The following is a 22,763-nucleotide window of genomic DNA, read 5'->3' as shown; positions in this document are numbered from 1 at the left end:
CACTTTTATCTGTGTCGCTTTAGCATATGTATAGTTTAACTGTAACAAGGAGCTTGAAAGGTGACGGACGCCTGTATTTGTTCTGCAGACATTCAACATGTACTACTACGAGTCCAACAACCCTAACCTGTGGTTCATTAAGGAGAGCCAGTACCTCAAGATTGATACCATTGCTGCAGATGAGAGCTTTACGCAGGTATGGACACACACACACACACACACACACACACACACACACACACACACAGCATGCATAAGCACAAAGAAGTACTTAGAGCATGTGTACCATAAATGTCATATGTAAAAGTACATTGTTACATGTGCATTGGACATGAACATTTGCATAATAATGCAAAACAACCTATAAACAGAGGTTTCCAGTTACTTTGTAACTATAACTGTATGTGGTTGTGTGATCCAAAATGATATATCTTTGGAAAATAAATCAGTGCTTGAGTGTGGGTTGTAAAAATAATAAAGGACATTATTATTTCAGTCTTGCAGATGCTGAGTTTAGGGAAACATTTTCCCAAAAATAGAATGAGATGAAAAAAAAATCTTGCCCTCGTTGAATATTTAAAGAATTAAGATATGCAAATCCTCCTTTGCTCACAGGTGGATGTTGGCGATCGAGTCATGAAGCTAAACACGGAGGTGCGCGACATCAGCAACCTGAGTAAAAAAGGCTTTTACCTGGCCTTCCAGGACCTGGGCGCCTGCATCGCCCTGGTCTCTGTCAGAGTTTTCTACAAGAAGTGCGCCCTCACCGTGCTCAACTTGGCCCAGTTTCCTGACACAATAACAGGTGGCGACACTGCACTGGTGGAGGTCCACGGCGTGTGTGTGAATGCCTCCGAGGAGTTTGAGGCTCCCAAGATGTACTGTAGCGCAGACGGAGGCTGGCTCGTTCCCATCGGGAGATGCGTGTGCAAACCAGGCTTCGAGGAGAACAAGGACGTCTGCCAGCGTGAGTGGGGCGGGGATCCCGGGGGGACGTGTGTGGGATGTATTTGAGAGAGAGCGGCGTCCGTGCATGCACAGGTCGGATAAAGTTTAGTATAAAAAGTATGCGTCAAAATATATGAGAAGCTTTGGAAGCTTTGCAAAAAGTCAGTAAACTACAGTTTTTAAAGCAGCAGTGTGTAACTTGTAACTGCCTCGACTCAGGGAGAGTCGTGTGGATCTGACGGGCTTAATCAGCATTGTGTACATTCATTTGAGAAGGGTTTGATTGTGATTGACGTCCGTTTACATTTAAAGGTTACGCACTACAGCTTTAACACTTAACATATGTCCTGCACTCTATATGATGATAATCTGTGATGTGTGCAACGTTTCATCCCTCGAACATTTGTGTTGCAAAACCTGTGATGCGATGACGCACCGATGCACTGTTGCTGTGCAGGTATGGGTGTCTGTGGGTGTGGGTGTGTCACCCTGGGTGTGTCTTAGTCCCCAAATCAGACTTTGAAGCATATCTAGCTTGAAAAAACACATATGGAGGTGGTGTTTACAGATCTGAATACCTCAGTTCCTCAGATAGGATTTCAAAGCGTCTTCCCCGGGATTCCACGGAATGTGAATCTGTCGCGTGGCATCTCCGTCGCAGCATCAGAAGTGATACGCAACCACTGGAGTGTTGTGTATTTGCCAGATGACGGAACACAACTCTTCAGAATAAAAGCCCCCGCATTGACACCATATCATATTTGGCCTGTGGAAGACGAGAGTAGATAATGTCAATATGGACACACGCAGATTGAATCTGATCAATGTCACCAGTTGGTCAGGAAGATCAGATTCTGATCAGATATGCTTACAAAACTGATTTGGGCTGCAGTCTAAAACAAGTGTGACTTATATTGAGCTCCGCACACTGTAGTGTTAGTCTCACAGACTAAAGGGTAGGAGTTGGTTTGAGGCATCTCCTTGTGTCTTTCAAGTGCGTGTGTACACACACACACACACACACACACACACGTCAGACCTGAATATTTCATTTTCCCCGCTGAGAAGAGGAAAGAGGTGAGAGAGTGTGCGAGAAAGCGCTTTATTGATGTGAGTTTGAGTTGTAGCAGAGACGAGGAAAAGGTATGCCCTAGGATGCAGATTATTGAGTCATAAAACTCTGCAGATGGTGTGGGTGTGTGTGTGTGTGTGTGTGTGTGTGTCTGTGTGTACACCGCGTGCACATTCGCTGAAATGAGCTACCTGTATTAGACTCGCGGCGTCCCCCGGCCCCCGATGGGCTCAATTCCTCCCCTAAAAGAAAATGGAATCATAGATATTCATCACAGCAAACTTCGGTGCACATAATACAATTTCAGTTGTTTGGGAGAAGCAGCAGCCAAGATACCCCGAAAACTTGGCAGTTAGGCCTTAGAGGCAAGTGAAAAGGAACAAGCTGTACTCTGCAGTAATGTGCACAGATTGTGGCAGAACTCTGGCTGCGTCTCAATCACCAAACACTGACTGTTGCGCTAAACACGTCTGTCTTGTGAGATGACATGCTTGCACTTGATCTCAAACGATTTCACTGCCTACACTGTGTCGGTCAACGAGGCCCAATATTCAAACTTTATTCAAGTCTGACGCAGCAAAGCGGCTGACCCCAGTGGTCTCCATGACCTCATCAGTCTACTCCCCCGATTCTTATCACCCCGCAGAGGATAAATACAGCCGTGTAAGCGCGTTTCACGAGCTGGCTTTAACTCAATCACCCTACGCTTGTGTGTGTGTGTGTGTGTGTGTGTGTGTGTGTGTGTGTGTGTGCGGAGCTCGTGATTGAGCCTTATTGACAGCCCGAGGTCAGAGTTCAGGAAATATATGTGTCCTTTGTCGTATAAGTGATGGTCACCCCGGACGCGGTGTACATGCACTGGATATGTGCCGAGTGTTCTCAGCACAGTACGAGAGGCGAGGATTTGGGGTTTTAACTCCATTTCAAGGCAGATTTCCTGGTGTGGCAATTACTCTGGAAACAATCAAAAAGCTTTTCAATTCCTTTGTGGGGAGCTGAAGCTTATCTGCCTCAGGGCTGTCTGTGCCACCTACTCAATATTAGGAAAAACATTTTTCCAGGATTTTTGCATATCAGTAAGTGGGAGACTCTACTCCATGTATGTCAGCTGAAATCACATTAGATATTTGTTTTTTGTTTTTTTGCCTTAGAAATAGTGCCAGAAATGACAGCCTGCAGGAAACCGTCTTTCTTTTCTTTTATTCAAACGACTTTCGGTATTTCCGTGCCCACACGTGCACGGATTCTCATCGCGCTTCATTCCTTTTTTCAAAAATGTCACTCGCCGACTAATGCAGCCGCATCAATAATCACCGTGCTGCTTAGAGACAAAGACATGAGAGGACACAGCCCTTTAATGTGTCCCAGAGAGAACAGAGGACTAGGCTTTTAAAGAGTTCTCTCAGCGCTCAGCCTCGGCACCAAACAAAGGGTTCCTACCCCGACACAGTCTGAGGGACCTCCATAAGGAAAACATGCTCTGCTAATGCATTTAAATCACCCTGTCGCTCGTTTGCTGTCACACAAAGAGATGAAGGGGTGAGGTGAGGGAGAGAGCTGGGGGGGGGGGAGGGACTGGAGGTGCATTCATAATTATTAGCATGGCACAGGTGAACAAGCTTTTCAGTAGACACCATGAATTCCCTTTCCCTTGTTCCTTTTGTGCATGCCTGTTTTCTTCCTCTCCACAATCAAGCTGCTCCGATGCTCACCGTATTCCAGGTCTAATGTTCAGTGTAAATCTTTGTCAGTGTTTTTGGCCTCCCCACCTTCTTTTTGTCTCCGCGTCACTCTCTGTCTCTGATTTTCCCTCTCTCTCTCTCTCTCTCTCTGTGTGTCCCTGTCTCTCTGTCTCTTGGTGTGAGGCGCTAATGGAATCATTACTAGCTTCTCTGTGTTAGACAAACACCAGACACCTCCAATTACAGCCCCCTTTTCTCCATCCCTGGCTCTCTCCTCTCCTCACTGCTATTTTCTAACCTTGTTCTGGTGTCTGCTTCTAAAATGGGACTGTTCTCTACCTCACCCCCCCCCCCCCCCTCCACCACCCCCCCACACATTTTGCCCTTCACCCATCTTCTAGTATTGTCTTCTTCTTTTCACCTCGCCATTCGTTTTACTGTCTCTCCCTCCTCCTCCTCCTCCTCGCAACACTCATCTCCTATGTCTGCTCTCTTTAAACATTTATAGATCACGGGTTCATCTTTCTCCTTTTCTACTTTGCCACCCATGCTTGCTCCATGTCCCCAAACAAGAAGCACCACAGTGTTTTTATGTTAAAAAAAAAAATGGATTAAATGTGGTCTTAAGGCTGTTTTCTTAGATGTGTTATATGAAGTTAAAACTAAATGCACAGAAAAATGACAAATCTACTTCTATATTGGTCTCCTACTATATTTTTCTCATGGTTTTCACAGACAAAAAAGGACAACTTCATATACTGTATGGCACAATACATCTGTGGAATAGAGAATAGTTATCTACTAGGATTTTCTTTTTGCGGAACGATGCTTGACACGACACACCAAAGGCTCGTCCCTCTTCGTACTGACAAACGCAAGCGCCAACAAACAACTTCTCCCTTTTGCCAGTGATGTCATAATTGACATGTTTTATGTTTGTAAAAAAAAGATTCTTGAAAGAATTGACCTGGAAGTTTTTTGTTCAAATCTGACGGGAGAAATGGAACAATCTGAGCGAATGTTAGTGGAAACCTTCAGATTAGCTCGCCACGGCTCTGCCGCTCAAACACGTGAAATCATTCTCATCTGCTCGCTCACCGCTGGAGTTGCATAATCTCTCTCTCTCTCAAACTCTCTCTCTCTCTCTCTCCGACAAATACACATTCACATTCCCGACGTTCCTCCATCTCTTTGCGCTCCATGCAGTGGGCTTTGTTTGTGCAAGCCGATGCCTCCCACCATGAAAGCTCCTTTTGCTTTTCTTTCTCAGTCTCTTGTTCATTCAGTCTCTGTTCTCCCTCTGTGTTCCTGTCTGCCACCGTTCCCTCTGCCCGCTCCATTTCCACCCCACACTCCCTTGGCCTCTCCTGCTGTCTCTGTCTCACAGCTGTTAGAGGATGTAGTGAATTCCTCCTCTCAAATCGCTCCTGCTCTAAACCCCAGAGGTACACGCTGAAGGGGCAGGATTGCGTGTGTGTGTGCGTGTGAGTGCGCACAGCAGTGACTAAGTATGTATTTGTGTGTGTGTGTGTGTGTGTTCTATCCTTCTCTGTGTATCTGACAGCACCAATTACCGCCTCCGATGCCTGTGAGATGGAGGAGTCAGAGTGGAGAAGGATGGACACCTGTCACCTCGACATGGGTTCTCTTGCTCTCCACTCTTCTCCCATCTCCCCTTCTCAGCGGGCAAAAGTAATGTAGGTCAGCGTGACATGTCTGTCTGTCTGTCTGCCTGCTGTACCCGTCCAATGGTCTCCTCCTTCCCCTTTCTTCTCATGTGTTTGTGTGTGTGATGCTGCCAGTATGACGCAAAGAACTTCCACTTTGATGCGCTCTTCCTCAATGTATGATGAGAAAATCAAATCGAACTTAAGTCTGCACATTAGAGAAGCAATTGGACTAGAGTTAGATGCCAAAGCTGACAACACCTAAAATGCATGGAGGTCTCTCAATCAACGCATTAACAAAAGATCTAGTTTGATGACACTTGGAAGCACCGTGGGATCATGGGAAGTGTTGTCTTCACCACCATCACCACTCTAACTCAAAGGTGCTAAAGCAGCCAAATGAAACAGTCCATTACAACGAATAGAAATGAGGATTTGTGTGCATTTTAGACGTTTTGACTGTGTGTGTGTCAAATACACCAGCTTAACAAAATATATAACAGTAGGGTCATCATTCTTAGATATAGTAATGCAGAAATGCTACAAATCATATCTTAAAGTAAATATGACGAAAACACTGTAACATTTTAAATTAGGGAACACATATTCACCATTAATTAGTTGCTTATTAGCATGCAAATTAGTAACATATATAGTAACTTAATTAGTCATTATTAAGTACTTATTAATGCCGTATTCTGCATGGCCTTATTACACAACCAGTAAGCCATTAACTAAGAGTTTTCCCTCAATAACCTCAGAATTATTGCTTATTACTACTACTGCTATTATTATTATTATTATTATTATTATTATTATTATTATTATTATTAATACCACCTTATAAAGTCCATACTAAACAAAACATATTGACATTGTAATTTATATACAAAAACTTCCTTACTTACTACTAATAAGCAATAGTTCTGAGATTATTGAGGGAAAACTCTTAGTTAATGTCTTACTGGTTGTATAATAAGGCCATGCAGAATAAGGCATGTATGTAATAAGGCAAGTACTTAATAATGACTAATTAAGAGCCAATATGTTACTAATTTGCATGCTAATAAGCAACTAATTAATGGTATATATATGTTCCCTAATCTAAAGTGTTACCCAAGCTTGGATAGTAACAACATCCACCTATTAACGATATTATGAAATTGAAGTATAATCTGTAATCTGTGCAAAACAAACTAAAGCAAAAACAACAAGTTGCTCTTTATGTTCCAGACTCTGTCTTGCGGAGTCTGGGGCACAGAGTCATTTTCCTGTCATGTCGAGGTTTTCCAGGTTGTCCCTGCACACAGACGAAAACCAAACACTGCTCCAGAGATGGAGCAAAGAACAGCTGCTGTGTGCCATAAAAGAATTCTTAGGCTGAAGTGTTCCTCCAAGGCACAGGTGTATAACCTTTAAGCCAGGCAAACATCACTTCACACCACTTCACAGTCACTTACATGCTTGACTACGACTGTGAGACCATAACGTTTGGGATGAGGGATAACTAAAGCTTGTAGACAAAAAAAAAACAGCGGTTTGATCTTTTTGGAAAACATTGCTCAACCCATGCTGATGATGAAAGGGAAATAGCTTTGTGGCTGGTCAGTGACAAACAGGCAGCAGAGGCCTCCTGCACATACCGTTCAGCCGATCTAGTGGTCTAGTGGAGGACATGTGACGCATGCACAGATGCATATTATGAAAGACCATGGCAGAACACAATGCGAGGCACTTTTAAAGGATTGTGGATTATTAAAAGCTTGAGCTGGAAACAGATGTGGAAGAGGTTCATCTTTGCACCTGTGAAAGAAATTGAGTTAATTTGCTCATTTAGTGTGTATGTGTGTGTGTGTGTGTGTGTGTGTGTGTGTGTGTGTGTTAAAAGCAATGCTTATTCAAGAAGCTGCTTTTATTGCCAACATAGAGCTTGATGCTCGATCTCTGCCTCTATTCTGACTAAAGAGAGGTAGGTGTGTGTGTGTGTGTGTGTGTGTGTGTGTGTGTGTGTGTGCATACATGTGTGAGTGGACAGTTAAGGGAGCAGGTAAAGTGAGCATTCTTAAGTTGATCACATACAGATTTCTGAAGGTCAAGGGCTTCGTCCTTTCCTATGCTCTCTCCCTCTCTCTCTCTCTCTCATTCACTCACACACACACACACACACACACTTCACATCTCTTTGCTCTCCTCTTGGTGGCAGCTCGGGGAGCTTTAGAGCACAAAGGTGTGGGTAGTAAAGGAGTGGGTGGCTAACAGAAGGATTTAGAAAGCAAGTAAAGAGATTGTTGTGTGTGTGCAGTTCACACAATGTGTGCAGGTACATGTGTGTGTGTCTGCACAATGCTGCAGGCATTAGGGCATTAAGCTGTTAAAATGCTAGGAAGCAGGGTGTTATCACTAGACAGATGTTCTTAAAGGACAAATGGATATATGGGCCAAGTAAAGGCCATTCATCAGTCCTTGTACGTGTTCCCCTTCACTTTTCATTCCTTTCGATAACGACAGCTACCTCTGCCTTCATTTACCTTTAATCTCTACTCCCTCACATGCCCCTCCTCGACCCCATCCCCTTGTCGTCTCCCTCCTTCTCACCTCCTCTATGTTGTGCTTGAACAAATGACACACACAGAACCACAAAAGCTTAGGCACTCTGCACACCACAGGCTCTATCTACATACCCACACACCACTGACCCAGATAATGTCTTTTCACACAGAGCCTCCCAGCGTAGCTCCTCTCTCATCATGGCAGATCACTGGCCAGACCAAGATGGAGTTTGCATGGCTGCAGTGTTAGCTCTTATGAAACCAATGGACGTGCAGATTGCTTTGGGAGCCAGGACCTCATATAGCTCAGTCGAGTCTGGTGCAGTGGGTTGTGCTGTGTGAACAAAAGGCGCAGAGAAACAGAGGGAAAGCAGGCCAAGGACTGAGAAAGTGTTAACGCATGTTTCAGCTCCTCACGTCCTTAAATAGCACTATTCCCCGCAGACAGAGGCAGGGAGAGAGGAGAGAGGAGAGAGGTGTGTAGGGCGGAGTGTGTCTCCTGTGGGTACAGTTGTCATTAATTGGCTGTGTTTCATATGCAGTTGTGTTCCATTTAGCGATAAACATGTGCGCACTCGTGGGAAAGTTCATCATTTTAACATTTAGCGTTCAAAATCACGTTTGCGTCTGCTCCACTTATGATGTCATGCTTTCCAAGAGAGGAGAACGAAGCGCAGCAGAGGCACACAAGCACAGGAACAGGAAAGAAGCCATTGACCCCTTCCCCCTCACCCTCACCCCCCCACCCCCCTTCCCCAGTTCATAGATGGCTTCCAGATGTTTGATTGCTCTGTCAGCCTGATTGGATTGGTGTTACACATTTATTGCCTTATTGCTTAGCTCCAAACACCGTGTTCAGATATGGCCACGGTCAAAGTGCCATTTTCATGGGCTGTTCCGCGGCACAATTATTCTGCAGCCATTTAGAAACTCCAAATAGTCTTTTCAGCTCCAGTGTTGGCCATAACAAAGAACTGTCACACTTAGATAGTTTCATTTTAAAAACAACAGTACAGTCGCTGCATTTTGGCCCGTTTACTTGTAAATATCCCCATATTTACAAGTAAACGGGCCAAAATGCAGCGACTGTACTGTAGCAGTTGCAGCGTTCAGCTCGTGGAGGTAATCCCGGTACTCTGGTATCTGTAGCATCAGCAACAGATGCTACGGTTATGTGCAAGCCATCCACAACACCACTCATTTAAAGACATAATTAATAAATGAGGTCGATGATCACATAATATAATCATCCTCAGGATGGACCGTGAGGGAGCCGCTTCATATACACATCTGCCCATACATCCAATTGTTCTGTCAATATTTATTTGTCAGATGAAAAGCGCGGTGCGGACTTTATGCAGTCGAACACAAAAGAGGCGTTTCTTTCCCTGGAGGGAGCTCCTCACCTCCTACATGGCACTAAATGGACACTGCAGATAGCACTTGAGGACAGTTTCTATTTATTATACATGGCTGAGCTGGACATCAAGCATTCTCTTTCTTGACATTTCCTTTACTTTTCTGTTATGTTAGTGTCCCACTTAAAAAACGGACTGTGGCGTGATTTCTCTCTTCTAGATATACATAAAGAAAAACAATAAATATAAAAAAAATATACAGAAAAATATGTAAACCCTAATTTGTGCAAGGTGCTCAGGTAACAGAATTCATCTTTTTACGTGCAGATTTCACTGCCGTCGTGGATTTGTTGTGAGTTATTCCTGATGAAGAGGATCACTGCCAAACCCACAGATTAGAGGCAACGGGAATATGGCCTCCCACTCGAAAACAAGCGAGTGTGCATGTGTGTGAATGCCGGTGACACGGAGAAAAAGGCACGGGGGGCTCTCCTTTCTGACTCTGCCCGAGAGAATGAATTATTGAAAGTGATGAACTGAAAATAACGCGAGTGAGTGAGGAAAAGAGGTGCAGCGCTCCTCCTACACACACTCCGCTGGTCACGGGGCCGGCTCACGCGGGCACGTTTACTGGCATTTGACACAAAATGTGTGTGTGTTTGTCTGACAGTGTGGATGAAGGTGGATGTTTGTGTGCCGTTGCCTTGCAAAATAGACACATTCAGTCGGTGACGCTATCTCCCAACACTTCTATAGGCCTGTCATGGCTCTCCCTCGCTCTCTTTACTTCTTGGTTTTTGTCTCTCTGCCCCTCGCCCCGTGACCCTGTCCACACAGCACACACACATGCACCTGGTATCTATTTAATCTGTTTTTAGACGGCAGCACAATGACTCGGGCTCAAAATTAGTGACCCATCAGCTTGGATTACCACGAGAGAAGTGTGTGTCTGTGTGGATGTGTGTTTTCTTTAATTGCACTGAAATTGAGAAGACTACCCTGTGATTTTCTTTTTTACGTACGTGTGTGTGTGTGTGTGTGTGTGCGCGCGCCTGTCAGCGAGAGAGTAAATATTTGTGCAGGGGCTCTGGATAAGGTCAGGGTCAACTTATGACAGACAGTCCACAGGGAAATAAGACACACACACACACACACACACACACACACACACACAGGCAGACTCTATCTATCTATACACATATTCACACAGACACACAGGATAAAGGAGGGATGGTCGGAGGGAGAGCAAGAGACACAAACATGAAGAGGACAGTAAGAGTCAAATAAATAGAAGTAGACAGACGGGGGAAGAAAAACAGAAACACACAAAGACAGATATGGACAGAAGCAGAAAATGAGGGAGCTTCGTCCCAAAGTTCCCCTTGGCTGCGCTTAGTAATTGGCTGGTATCCAGAGAACAGAGAGTATAGCAGAAAGTAGTCTGAGTGTACTCATGTGCTTCATACACTGGACATGGTGTGTGTGTGTGTGTGTGTGTGTGTGTGTGTCAGAGGAGTCATAAGATACCATAAACACAGTCAGGATCTGTCATGATGTGTCAATCAGGGAGGCCTAGTGTATGTCTTCCATGTGCACGCACCTTATATTATCCACTGTGTGATCCTGCCTGGTGTGTCTCTAAAACAAAAGGGCATGCATGTGGTGAACAGTGATAGTTAAAATAATTACACAAAGAACACTTGGCCCACTCTGAGTCTACAAATGATGGACTCATATGTCAAAGTAAAGGTAGTTTTCGTTTGTGTTCCACTGAAGACTATCATGACATCATGAAACTGCTGGATATTACATGACACAGCCCACAATAGAACAACTCAGTGAGATATAAAAGTGTCTGCCTATACTTTTGAAAGTAAACATTTATGTTGACGTCCACATTTGAAAAAATCTACAGTATATATATATATATACTGTAGATTTATCTAGAGTAGATATCTACGATGCCAACATTTAAATAGGCTTGATGTGATATTTAATTACTTATTTTGTATCTGTTGAGATAATGTTGAGATAATTGCTCCATGTCCATGCATGAAGCAGTTGACAAAGTACATCAAATACTGTGCTGTGTCTCATGAATAAGCAGTGTCCCCCAAAAAATCTGTGGTTTGTTAAGAATTTCAGATCATTTCTCCATTTTCAACAAGTAATTTAAGTAATAGAGGGAATCGCCAGATACAATATGCTTTGTTTGTTTTCCATGTTTAACTCGGCCTCTGCGCCTGTTCAACTTGAAAACACGGCGATTCAACCCAAAGCGGGTTTCACAAACACACAAACACACAAACACACACACACATACAGATATGACCCCGGTGGCCATGAAGGACGTCACATTCAATCAATTCAGTCAGGTTTCTCCAGCGATGCTTGATGTATCAATTTTTAAGTAGCTGGCTGCAGCTAATGCTCGGGTAGCCAAAACACACTCATACGTACACACCCTAACTCACACACACACACACACACACACGCTGCTCTATGTTCCTGGAGCTGTGGCACTCAAGGGGTACTAGAAGGGTTCCATCTTGAAAGCCTGTTGCCATGGTGACCATTATGGAGCTCATCTCCCCTGGGTTAGCAAGCTTTGCACAACTTCCCTGTTAAAAGAACACACCAGGCTTACCCAAACACACACACACACACACACGTATGTATATATATACACTGCATTACCTCCCACCCATACATCCACATACATAAACACGCTCTCACTCACACAAACAGAAGGCTCTGCCCTTTGTTGTGAAGACAGTGGGGTGCCAGTGTTAGACTTGAACCGAACGTGGCAGAAAGTGAGAGAAGAGTGCAATTAATAGTTGAACGAGCGAGAGGCGAAGTGACGGGAGGGGAAAGCACACAGCTGGACGTGATAACTTCAGAAAAGTAACGACTCCCACTGTGGATCTCACGTGTTTGTGTGCAAGTAATTGTTTAATTATGAACTATATATAAATGACCTGAACTTAATATGCAGAGTTAGCAGCGTTTGACATTCCCACAAGCAATTGCCATATGTTATATGTTATTCCACACACATATATATATATATATAGAGAGAGAGAGCACTGGAATACATTTACACTGAGGAAAATGAGGGAAACAAGTGTGACACCCATCAGTCCATGTCATAAACGTTTTAGAATTCAGTTCTAATGATCAGAATCTATTCAATCGCGTGAAACACTCACAGGGTTCAGTTTCTGGAATGTGAATATATCCAGAAGTAACTGAAACAATGACAATATAAAATAGAAAATAAGAGATGCTAGTAAGCTATGAAGAGCTGAGACCAGAAGCTGGGTGAGAATTCTCTTTGCGTTCGTCAGTAATTGACCAATCACACAACACTGTTAATATCAAAAGAGCACACATCTTTGTAACGTAGCACATACTTCATGTACTGTCTGACACAGAACAGAATCATAGAAACAGCTGCATCGCAGAGAGCACCGCGTTTCCCCGGAGGAGACAGTTGGGTTGTTCCCTTCTCAATCAGTGCGTGGTGACTTAGGGTGTGTCTTGAGTAGCAGTACTATATCATATCTAAGAGCTATCGATTGGCATAAATACACTGAGTCTCTCTGGTGACCAGATAAATATTTAATTAGACACTGGATCTGGGGCCACTCTCTGTCTTTAGGAGAAACATGTTCACAAATGTCACACATTCACACAACCAACACACACCGCCGTCGTCGACGACGACGACTGGTGCTTTGGAGATGATGCAAATGAGGCGTTAGCTGACTGATCCACAAACACCCCGCAGCCTTTGGGACTTCACTTTTACTCACTGTAACTGTGTGAGTGGAAACATGTTTATGTGTGCACTGTCTTTACGTCCTCAGCCTTGTTGTTCCTTTTTTTGTACCTATGCTAAATCATTAATCATAAGGGAACCAAGTCAAGTAACACATTTCCCATGGGGCACACAGGGAGTAGCTAAAGGGGAGGAAAGAAAAAAGCCTACAAAAATGGGAGAGAAAGGGGGGGGGGATAAAAACAGGAATGAGAAGAGGTGGAAAAGCAGAGTAGAAAACAGCAGATCAAGACAAGGAAGCTCCACTCAAAGCAGCCAAGCCCCCATTCTCACACAAAGTTTTGATCAGGCAGTTGTTGGGATGCCAGGTCCTGGCACGCGGTATCCTGCCTGTCCTCTTTGCACCGGGTCCTTTGTGCCGCTGTGGCAGGCCGGCACCCGGGGCCAGGACTCTCCGGATGAAACGTCTCGGGAGAAAAGTTGCTTTTCCACCATGCTCGTACAACCCGGCCAAGATGAATGCACACAAACACACAAGAACAGCACATAGGCACCCATTACCTTAGACGCTGACAGCAAGGAGGAAAGAGAGCAGAACCTCTTTTCTTTCGTTCGTTCCTTCCTTCTTTCTTCCCTTCCCTTCCCTCCCCTTTTCCAGTGTTCTCTCAGGTCTTTTGGGGATTGTGCTAGTGGACTTTGCTCCCTTATGATGAATGATTTGCCTAAAAATACTGTCTGCATGCAACTGGGTGAGCACAGCATGCAGGTGGAAGAACTTACCTCCAGAGTGAGAAAATCACACAACTTTTAGTCCACTTTTCCATTCCTCTATCCGCACGTTAAGCACGACACACATATGAGAGTGTGTGAGTGTGTGTGTGTGTGTGTGTGATAATTTACAGCCTATCTAGGAAGAGTGACATGTCGCTTGATTAAATCCATGACCTTCACCACCAGCACAAGCAATCAGCGAGCGAACACCCGCGCTCACACATACATACACACGCTAGCCCGCATACTTAACACCTTCTCACTCACAAGCGCACAGCATGCAAACACGCAATCATCACCTGGCAGATTGTATCGCATCCATCGATCCAATCGATTCACACACACACACACACTAACACACACACACATCTTCTGTTCACTGCAAAACTATTTACCACCGTGGCAGCAAAGGTGAGCAAGGACGGGAATACCAGGGCAGCCTATGAATGTATAAATAAATACATGGGTAATCTATATTCAGATTACCAAAGGGAAAGTCAGGAATTCCATTTGACTGCCTCGGATTCAAAAGGGAAATCATTCAAGTCCCCACTCGATTTCAGCATGCTGCTGTATTTTTGAGCAGGAGCACAGTTTTACGACTCCACATAATGACTAATACACAGCCCACTGTAACAACTCCCAGCAATAGTCATATTATGCCACTGTGACTATTGGTGTGACAGCAATTGTGTATTTTTGGTCCCCCGGTTGCCTGAAGATCTAATGCTTATATAACAAAAGCGACAGTTGATCCGCTGTTGCACTTTGTCATTGCACTGTACGACCCTGTGGTTACACGGGGCCTTCAGCCCGATGTGAAAGGAAGTCACAATGTATTAAATCACTCTTTGTTTTCTCGCTCTTTGCCATGGGTGCTGCATGACACATATTATGTCCTATCAGTGTTTGTTGTTGTCGGACAACTCCTCGCATCCTTTTGTACTTTTGGGCACTTCCAAGTCTCTGTTGACTCTCATAGTCTCTCTCATCAACAACATGGAAACAGGGAGAGGCCAGTTAATTGGCTAATAGTGTGATGATCAAAAAAAATAACCTTTAGAAAGATTGTGCATGCACAGCAGAGGTTAAGCCTGAGTAAAGGTTAAACAAGGAACTTTGTCAACTGTGATGAATGCTTAAGGAGGTCCGTTTGAGTAATTGGTTCACCATTCTCTTCTTTTTTTTTTTTTTATCTGGAAAAACCCTGAGCTTTTGTTTAATTCCCTGATTATCGAATTTCCTCCGTTTCTCCTGACTCATTTTAAGCAACATCGCCATGTTCCTGTTACTGAGCATTAGCTTTGGCAAGAACAACGTCATGGTAACCCACATAAACGATGGCCAAAAAGTACAAGAACGGACCTGAAATGAAGGGGAATTATTCCTTTAAGCATGGGGGATTTCTGACACAAATGCAATACCTTTGTGCTGGTGTTTATGTACAGTATATCACACTCCCTAACCGTTGGTTGTTTTCCCCTTGTCCTTGCTCAGCATGCAGACCTGGTGCCTACAAAGCTTCAGCCACGGACGCCTACTGCACCAAATGTCCTCCTCACAGCTCGTCCCCGCAGGAACAAGCGGTCGAATGTGTCTGTGACAAAAGCTTCTACCGCGCTGAGACGGACCCGCGCTCCATGGCCTGCACCCGTGAGTTTTCGTCATATTTTCTCCCACGGTCCAAACACATGCACGATTGGGGATTAGAGTGTTTACACTTCATAATGTAAAGCAGGGCACAATTACCACAATTGGATTTCTTTTTTGATTTGATTACTCTGCAGTGTATTTCTGCAGGAATGTGCATTGCATGGATGTTTTTTTTTCCGTGTATAGTTTTATGGCTCATGCATCCGTTTTTCTTCATCTGCTATTGAATTACAAGACACTGGAGACACATGCAGTAAATACCAGTCGACACACAAATCCGCATCTTTTAGTCAGTGGGAGATGTGTCCACAGATGTGTCCACAGATGTGTCAGATGAGCACATTGATACGGGTGATGCTGAGTCTTTATCTGCGTCTCATGCTCACACACACACACACACACACACACACACACACAATACCAGTGAGTGTACCTAAAGATGAATAATATGACAGCCTCCAAAACAGAAAGCCAAAACGTCTATTCAGCAATTGCCCCCTGGAGGCTGGCTGCGTAAAAAGTCATAAACCCCACCCCTCCATGTTATAGCAATGTCTCGGATCAGGGATGCCTGGGTTTCAGGTTTGTACACTGGACGAAGTGTAAGGCATGTCGGACATGTCGGACATGTTAGACGGAGGAATGTGGGGAAGAGACAGACACACACACACACACACACACACATACCCTAACCCATTATGCGGTTATGGTAGATTACACTTATTAATCAGTGCAGCAGGTGAGATGTGACAGGTGTTATCAGCTGGAAATGAGGAACGGTTTGTTCAAATATGTATGAGCGCACGCGCACGCGCTGCATGCTCTCTTGGCTGGTTAAGAAGAGCACTGAACAGGTTTGAGGGGAGAACATGGGAAAGATGAAAGACGTGGAGGGAGACGCTCAAGACTGAGGCAAATAATAGCACAGTGGGCGGACTATTAGAGACATATAATTTCAATGTTATAGAAGTCAGCAGAAATGATGATGATGGACGGTTAGGTGTGGCCGAGGGCAGTGGGGGGGGGGTGGCGGTTAGAGCAAAATAAAAGACAGAATTAGCAGGCTCAGTCAGCACATCCTTTCAGCGGATTTATGACCGACAGCCTCAATTATCCCCAGCATGGCCTCGATCCCTGATGCCCACGCTCAGACCATCCCCCCATCACTCTTGCACTTCAGAGACATTCGCCACTGGGAAAGCTAATCAGGAAAGTCTCTGGCTCTACCGGCAGGCCCCCTGGGGACGTTTTACTTAGCCAGGGCCTGATGAGACGTCAGGCTGAATGGCCAACCACCGCCAAATTTCCATACGGTCGCGAAGTCTGCACCATGCTGCGCTGTGAGCGACCATAATCAGTGGTTTCCTTACCACACACACACACACACACAGAAGCAATGGTGGCATGGTGACCCCTTACATGGATGAGGTGTGTGAGGTTTGTGGTTTGCTACAAACGGACCATCCATCCATCCTCTACCGCTTTATCCTCCACGTGAGGGTCGCGGAGGGAGCTGTGCCAATCTCAGCTGACATAGGGCAGTAGGCGGGGTAGACCGTGGACAGGTCGCCAGTCCATCACAGGGACCACACACAGAGACAAACAACCATCCACTCTCACACTCAGTCAATTTTAGACCTAATGGCAAATGGACAATCTGTTCAAAGAAAATACAAAAAAAAACATATTCATTCTACATGCGACCCTCATGTGGAGGATAAAGCAGTAGATGGATGGATGGATGAATGCTCCTTTAGTCTTATTTTTTTAAATCAGTGTAGGAACATAAACAAACTTAATTTTGATGTACGTTTAAAGTATAGGAGCATTTGATTCTGCGTCTTAAAAAATGATGACTTGCACACTTTTTGGACCCGGTGCTACACTAATCATTTCTGCTGAAGTTCCGAGCAATATTAACCGCTCTAAATCATTAAATGTACCTGACTCATGAGAAATGTACGCCGGAAACTTTCCATAGATCAGTGTCCACTGGCTATTTATTGTCTGCAGTGCAGCCCCACAGCATATCAGTTACCGTCATGTGGTGAAAAACCTCCCTGCAGCCTGGAGTCTGCAGTTTAACAGCACACGGATGCTCTTGAAGGATGAATTTAAACTTAAGAAGTTTAAATATATCATCATTCTGTCTCATTTACAGTCGGCTAGGCTCCTCTAATCACTGTCTCTTCCATTAATCCACTGCTAAGTGTCTCCGCCCTCTGGCTGGAGTCAGTTCATTTATTTTTGATTTAATCAAAGTAAATTTGTCTTTTTAATACAAAGTGCAAATAATGGGAAGGCATAGTTTCTGTACTGTATGGCAACATTATGGGAGATTTTTTTAACCAATAAAGCCAAATGTGCATTCACATCTCTTCAGAGGAGAGCAGTGTCTCCTCTATAAGGGCATGTGGTTGCCAAAGTATGGGCCGCAGTCCCCTACTGGACCATGGCGGTTCTGCAGGTGGGGCCGTTAAAGGTCCTTAGATATAAATAAATATGTTTTTAATTTTCAGTTTTGTACTAGGAATAAAACAAATCCATGATGTTTAAATGTTTAGTACAGCAGGTAATATAGCATACAGGCCTTACATTTCAGTATTTGCACTTAATGTTAATTTGTTCATCTTAATTTGTTAATTAATCAAAAAAAGGATATTATAATTGGATAGGAAAATAAATCTATACTGTGTTTCTTACTTCAGGTCCCCCATCTGCACCAGAGCACCCCATCTCCACAGCGAATGAGACCTGTGTGACCCTGGAGTGGTCCCCACCCAGGGAGACAGGAGGCCGAGGAGACATCACCTACAGTCTCCACTGCAGGAAGTGTTCCGACGATGGCAAGAAGTGCGCACCGTGTGGTAGCAGTGTCCATTTCGTCCCCCGACAGTTTGGTCTCTCCTCAACCACCGTGTTAGTCACTGACCTGCAGCCAGACTCCAACTACAGCTTCACCATCGAGAGCCAGAACGGAGTGTCAGACCTAAGTCCAACACCGAGAGGAACAGTGGTTATCAATGTCACCACGTCACAAACAGGTGAGAACACACACACATCCATTAGTGTTCCTCCTCAACTTCAAAACAAATGTTCCATTCAAACCCACAGTGTGATGAGGTCACAGTCAATGGCGATTAAGCCTCCTGTATTTCCTCATTATCAGCATTGTGTTTGTGAAGTGAGACGGCAGCAAACTGGTTGAATTATGACTGAAAAACACAAAGAAACACCCATAAAACATGTCAGAGGTGAATTATAGTATTCGTAGAGTATTTTCTTTATACACAGAGACGCTGAAAAATGGACTTTGTCCCTCAGTCAGCCCTGACTGAAGGACAAAGTCCATTTTTCAGATGAAAGAGGGCCGCATGCAAATAACGTTACATCACGCTGATGAGAAACGAAAATCCTCCGAGGAAGAACATACTCATCAGCCTGAACTGAAGATTTTGTAGCATATGGGCAAGATGGTGTTTTTCAAAATTGCCGTCTGATTGCAGTGTTCTCACAGATTGCATCAGGCCTTTACATGGGGACTGTAAAATGACTGCTCTGCTGCATCCCTTTGATGCCACAAAATGACACCTCTGCCTGCACGTATATAATCATACGTGCATCATTCTCAGTGTGGCACTGTGGGAAATTGGTGCGAGAGAAGTGTCTGACGGGGTGGTGAGAACTAATAGGCCTCTCTATGTGCGCGCATGTGTGTGTGTGTGCGTGCGTGCGTACACGTGTATGTGTTACAACAAGAAGCGGGAAGGTGAAATGGGTGCGGGAGGTTGTTATCTCATTAAGATCCCCACATGTCACGAGTGTGCTACTCTTGACTAAGCCACATTACACATGCATATTTATACGCACTCCTGCACATGCAGACACTTTCATCTCACGTGACCCAGGGTAGAAAGTCTCACGTCTTTGAGTTTTCTACGTGAATAAGATCACACGCCGCGAACACGTCACACTCACATGTTAGACTGCTGCAATCACACATGTATAAAACACCTTGTAAGCTCTCTCATTAGCAGAATTACATATTTGAAATATGAGGCCTTCATCTCATCCCGAGCAGAGAAGACACATCCATCTCTCACCTCGCCCTCGCGGCCTGCTCCCTCTTGCCGGCTCGTCACGATCGCTCTCAGGATCTGGTTGAACTGTGCTCGCCCTCTCTCTCTGCTGCTCGTGCTCTAACCTCTCGTTCTTTGTCTCTGCAGTGAGCGTGGTGTTGAAGGAGAGGCGGAGCAAGGACAGCGTGACTTTGGCCTGGCAGGGGCCTGAGAGGCCCAACGGCGTGATAGTGGAGTATGAGGTCATCTACTACGAGAAGGTGACACACATTAAAAGAGGCACTACACCAATTTCACACATGATGGTCAGTTAACATACATCAAATAAAAGAGTGTAAAGGACATGGCTGTAGGACTATGGGGGAATGTAGGATCCAGTGTTTTGTGCATCATGACCTAAATATTAAATAAAGATTTATTCAACCCTTAGAACACAGAGCATTCCGGCTGTGTTTTTCCATTACTATGTTTAAACACACAGTATATACAGAGGCTATATAAATATATGTGCCACATAGAGTGTCTTATATCCTTTTTTTCAGCACAACCTTCGCAATCTGATGAGAAAAAAAAAGTTACTTCACAGTTCAAAGTTCGCTTGGTTCGTTCTTTATGAACAAAAACCAAAGAAAGACGCTCTATTTTGTGACTTCATGCACAATTATTGGCACTTTACATCACTACCAAAAATGTGATATAAAGTGAATCATAACTTTGACTAATTTTTTGAAGCCTGAACATGTGACCTGTTAAGTTGTGCAATACTCCCACGGCAATTTACCATGGGTGCACCTGCGGCACAGATCCGTGCCGCACGGGCACGAGGGTTAAAGTTTCTTTTACTTGCTCCTATGTTACTTTTAATCCACATGTAACGTAGACTTGTAGAATATGGGTTTAGCTATAAGGCCTGTCTGTAATAACTGAGTCATCACAAACATCGCTCTCTCTGCACTACTGCACTACTGCTCACACCAAGCCAATTAACCACACATCTGTCGAACAAACCTCGTAAAACACGACCAAGGTGATGAAATTAAGCGTGTGTGTGTGTGTGTGTGTTGGGAGGCATAAGCAGTAAAATAGCGTAAATCCGTGTTGTATAGTGTCTTCCATTAGGTAGAGAATCAGCCTCACGGCAGGGAATCGGCTTACTAGCACACACACACACACACTTACGCACTTGTAAGTATGAGCACACACACACATACACACACCTACAAGATATTGGAGGAATGAAGCGTGGCAGATGTGAGTACCTGCATATTGCCCTCAAGTGTAGGGAGGATAAGATCTGGGACTTGACAGATGCTCATGTATAAATGTGACTAAATGGTCCAGTGATGAACAAATGAAAACTTAGTGAGGTGTATGTGGCCCCTGGAGACATTTCAATTCAACAGTTCCAGATTTCTATTACGTCTCTCCTGATACCACAGTCCATTTAACTGTATATACCCCTTAAGAGTGTTTCAATGTTCTTTGCTCTCTCTTTTTTCTTTTCCTTTTTTAAAATCCACAATCATTGTTTTCTTATGGACTAAACTTAGCATTTCATTTTGCCCTCCTCTCTCTCTCTCTTCTCCCCTTCAGAACCAGCGGGAGCAGAACTACACAGTACTGAAGACTCGCTCCAACATGATGACAGTGATTGGGCTGAAGCCAGGGACCACCTATGTGTTCAGGGTCAGAGCGCGGACCGACGGCGGCTACGGGAGCTACGGCGGAGAGATCGAATTGGAAACCAGCCACGAAGGTAAAGGGGATTGACAGAAAATTTTTGTAAAGAATTCATTGAAAGTAGTTTTCTTTGCCTTTGCCTTGTTTTCCGCTGCGGGTGCACTGGCTGCATTGAAAATAGTTGCGTGCCAGGCCACAGGGTTCGTAAGAGAATAAGTGAGGACGTAATATTTGCCATATTACAGGATATCATGTGTATCTCCTGCTGTTTAAATCAATTCCTATCAGATACAAGAAAAATATTTGACTTTGAAATGAAATCATAATAACGGCATTTCTGTTTTCAGACTGTAACTATGTATATGTCAATGTAGAACAACTTTTTTATTATTTTCTTTTTTAAGTAGGGTAGGAAATGTCATTTAAACACTTTTGGAAAACGTGAAGGAGACCATAAAGAGGAAAAATTAGCTGGGTTTGACTCAGGCCAGTGAGGACAGAGTGCTCCAAGCTTGTTACATTGTCATCTCTGTCATGATGTTGTCATGTTCCCTGTCACTCATCCTTTTCTCCTTTGTTTGCCACTGTCCTCTTTCATTAGCTCTTCATTATGTGCTCTAGGATTGTCTGCTTTACAAGCTCCATAATGTGCTCTTCAAAGTTACCATTGATTCGCAGAGAGGCAGATAGATCAGTTAATGTATAGCGGGGGACTATGGATTTGTCTGTGTAGCATACAACAAGCACACACATTAACCTACTAATCATTCAGTGATCAATAAAAGTTTTGGTTTTTTTCATATGCTGTGAAAAAGTACATCTGGAATATGACTGTGTAACTATTCGGAACAGTGCCTTCAATTTACTCCGAGGCACTGAGGGCCCAGGTGGAGCATCACTGGTGTGAAGAGCTTTTAATGAGGCTTTATACGGGAGATCCAATGTCAAGTTCAGCGATGTAAAATACGGAATCAGCCACATTAGGCTCACCTCGCAGCAAGCATCTCAAGGTTATCCAATCAAATCAGTTCTATTGATTGTTAAAAAAAAGTCTTGTAATAGGAGATCAATGCTTATCTGTGCCTGCCTGCAGACATTCATTTGCCCCCGACACTTCCACACACAATCAAATGTACAGTACGCTCTCACACAGAGACACACGTACCCACTCATGCTTAGCTAAGCCAGACAAATGGGGCATTTGTTTTGAGTAATGGCTTGATAGGTGTGGCATAAAAATCGATGCGTCTCTGCAGAAAGTTCTCGACGGCAGCCTTGTTACGTGCCGTGTTAACATATCCATTTGGACAGCGCGACCGAATGGGAATGGTTTTCACGTCCACTCTCATACTCATAGGTAATGCAGAGGGAGAGCGCTTTTCATCAAGGACCTTACTTACTATTCCACCCACCTCCCTTGCTCCATTTTAGCCCTCTGCCTCTCTCTCTCCCTTCACCCCCTGTCTTTTATCCTCTTTTTCTTGCTGCTATCATATTTCATTTCATTGTCTTTCCACTGC

General features: G+C 44.2%; 1 protein-coding gene and 1 long non-coding RNA gene across 3 annotated transcripts in view; one reads left to right on the top strand and one right to left on the bottom strand.

Moving 5' to 3' along the window:
* epha4b (eph receptor A4b) overlaps positions 1 to 22,763 on the top strand; it is a 73,077-nt gene that overhangs the window by 20,216 nt on the left and 30,098 nt on the right. For both annotated transcript variants that reach the window (XM_058645502.1, XM_058645494.1), the window contains exons 4-9: positions 89 to 196; positions 616 to 967; positions 15,329 to 15,484; positions 18,193 to 18,528; positions 19,711 to 19,823; positions 21,157 to 21,319. In XM_058645502.1, coding sequence (XP_058501485.1) covers positions 89 to 196; positions 616 to 967; positions 15,329 to 15,484; positions 18,193 to 18,528; positions 19,711 to 19,823; positions 21,157 to 21,319 — 1,228 coding nt within the window. The remainder of the gene's footprint in view (positions 1 to 88; positions 197 to 615; positions 968 to 15,328; positions 15,485 to 18,192; positions 18,529 to 19,710; positions 19,824 to 21,156; positions 21,320 to 22,763) is intronic.
* The window catches only part of LOC131470040 (uncharacterized), a 129,712-nt gene continuing 108,195 nt past the window's right edge, over positions 1,247 to 22,763 (bottom strand). The window contains exons 5-6 of the long non-coding RNA XR_009241857.1: positions 2,212 to 2,262; positions 1,247 to 1,714 (exon numbers count right to left, since the gene is read on the bottom strand). This is a non-coding gene — a long non-coding RNA (uncharacterized LOC131470040). The remainder of the gene's footprint in view (positions 1,715 to 2,211; positions 2,263 to 22,763) is intronic.

The sequence above is a fragment of the Solea solea genome, chromosome 1, assembly GCF_958295425.1.
Source record: "Solea solea chromosome 1, fSolSol10.1, whole genome shotgun sequence".
NCBI classification, from domain to species: Eukaryota; Metazoa; Chordata; class Actinopteri; order Pleuronectiformes; family Soleidae; genus Solea; species Solea solea.
Note: the sequence above shows the minus strand (reverse complement) of the source record. Positions and strands in the feature narration are given on the sequence as shown.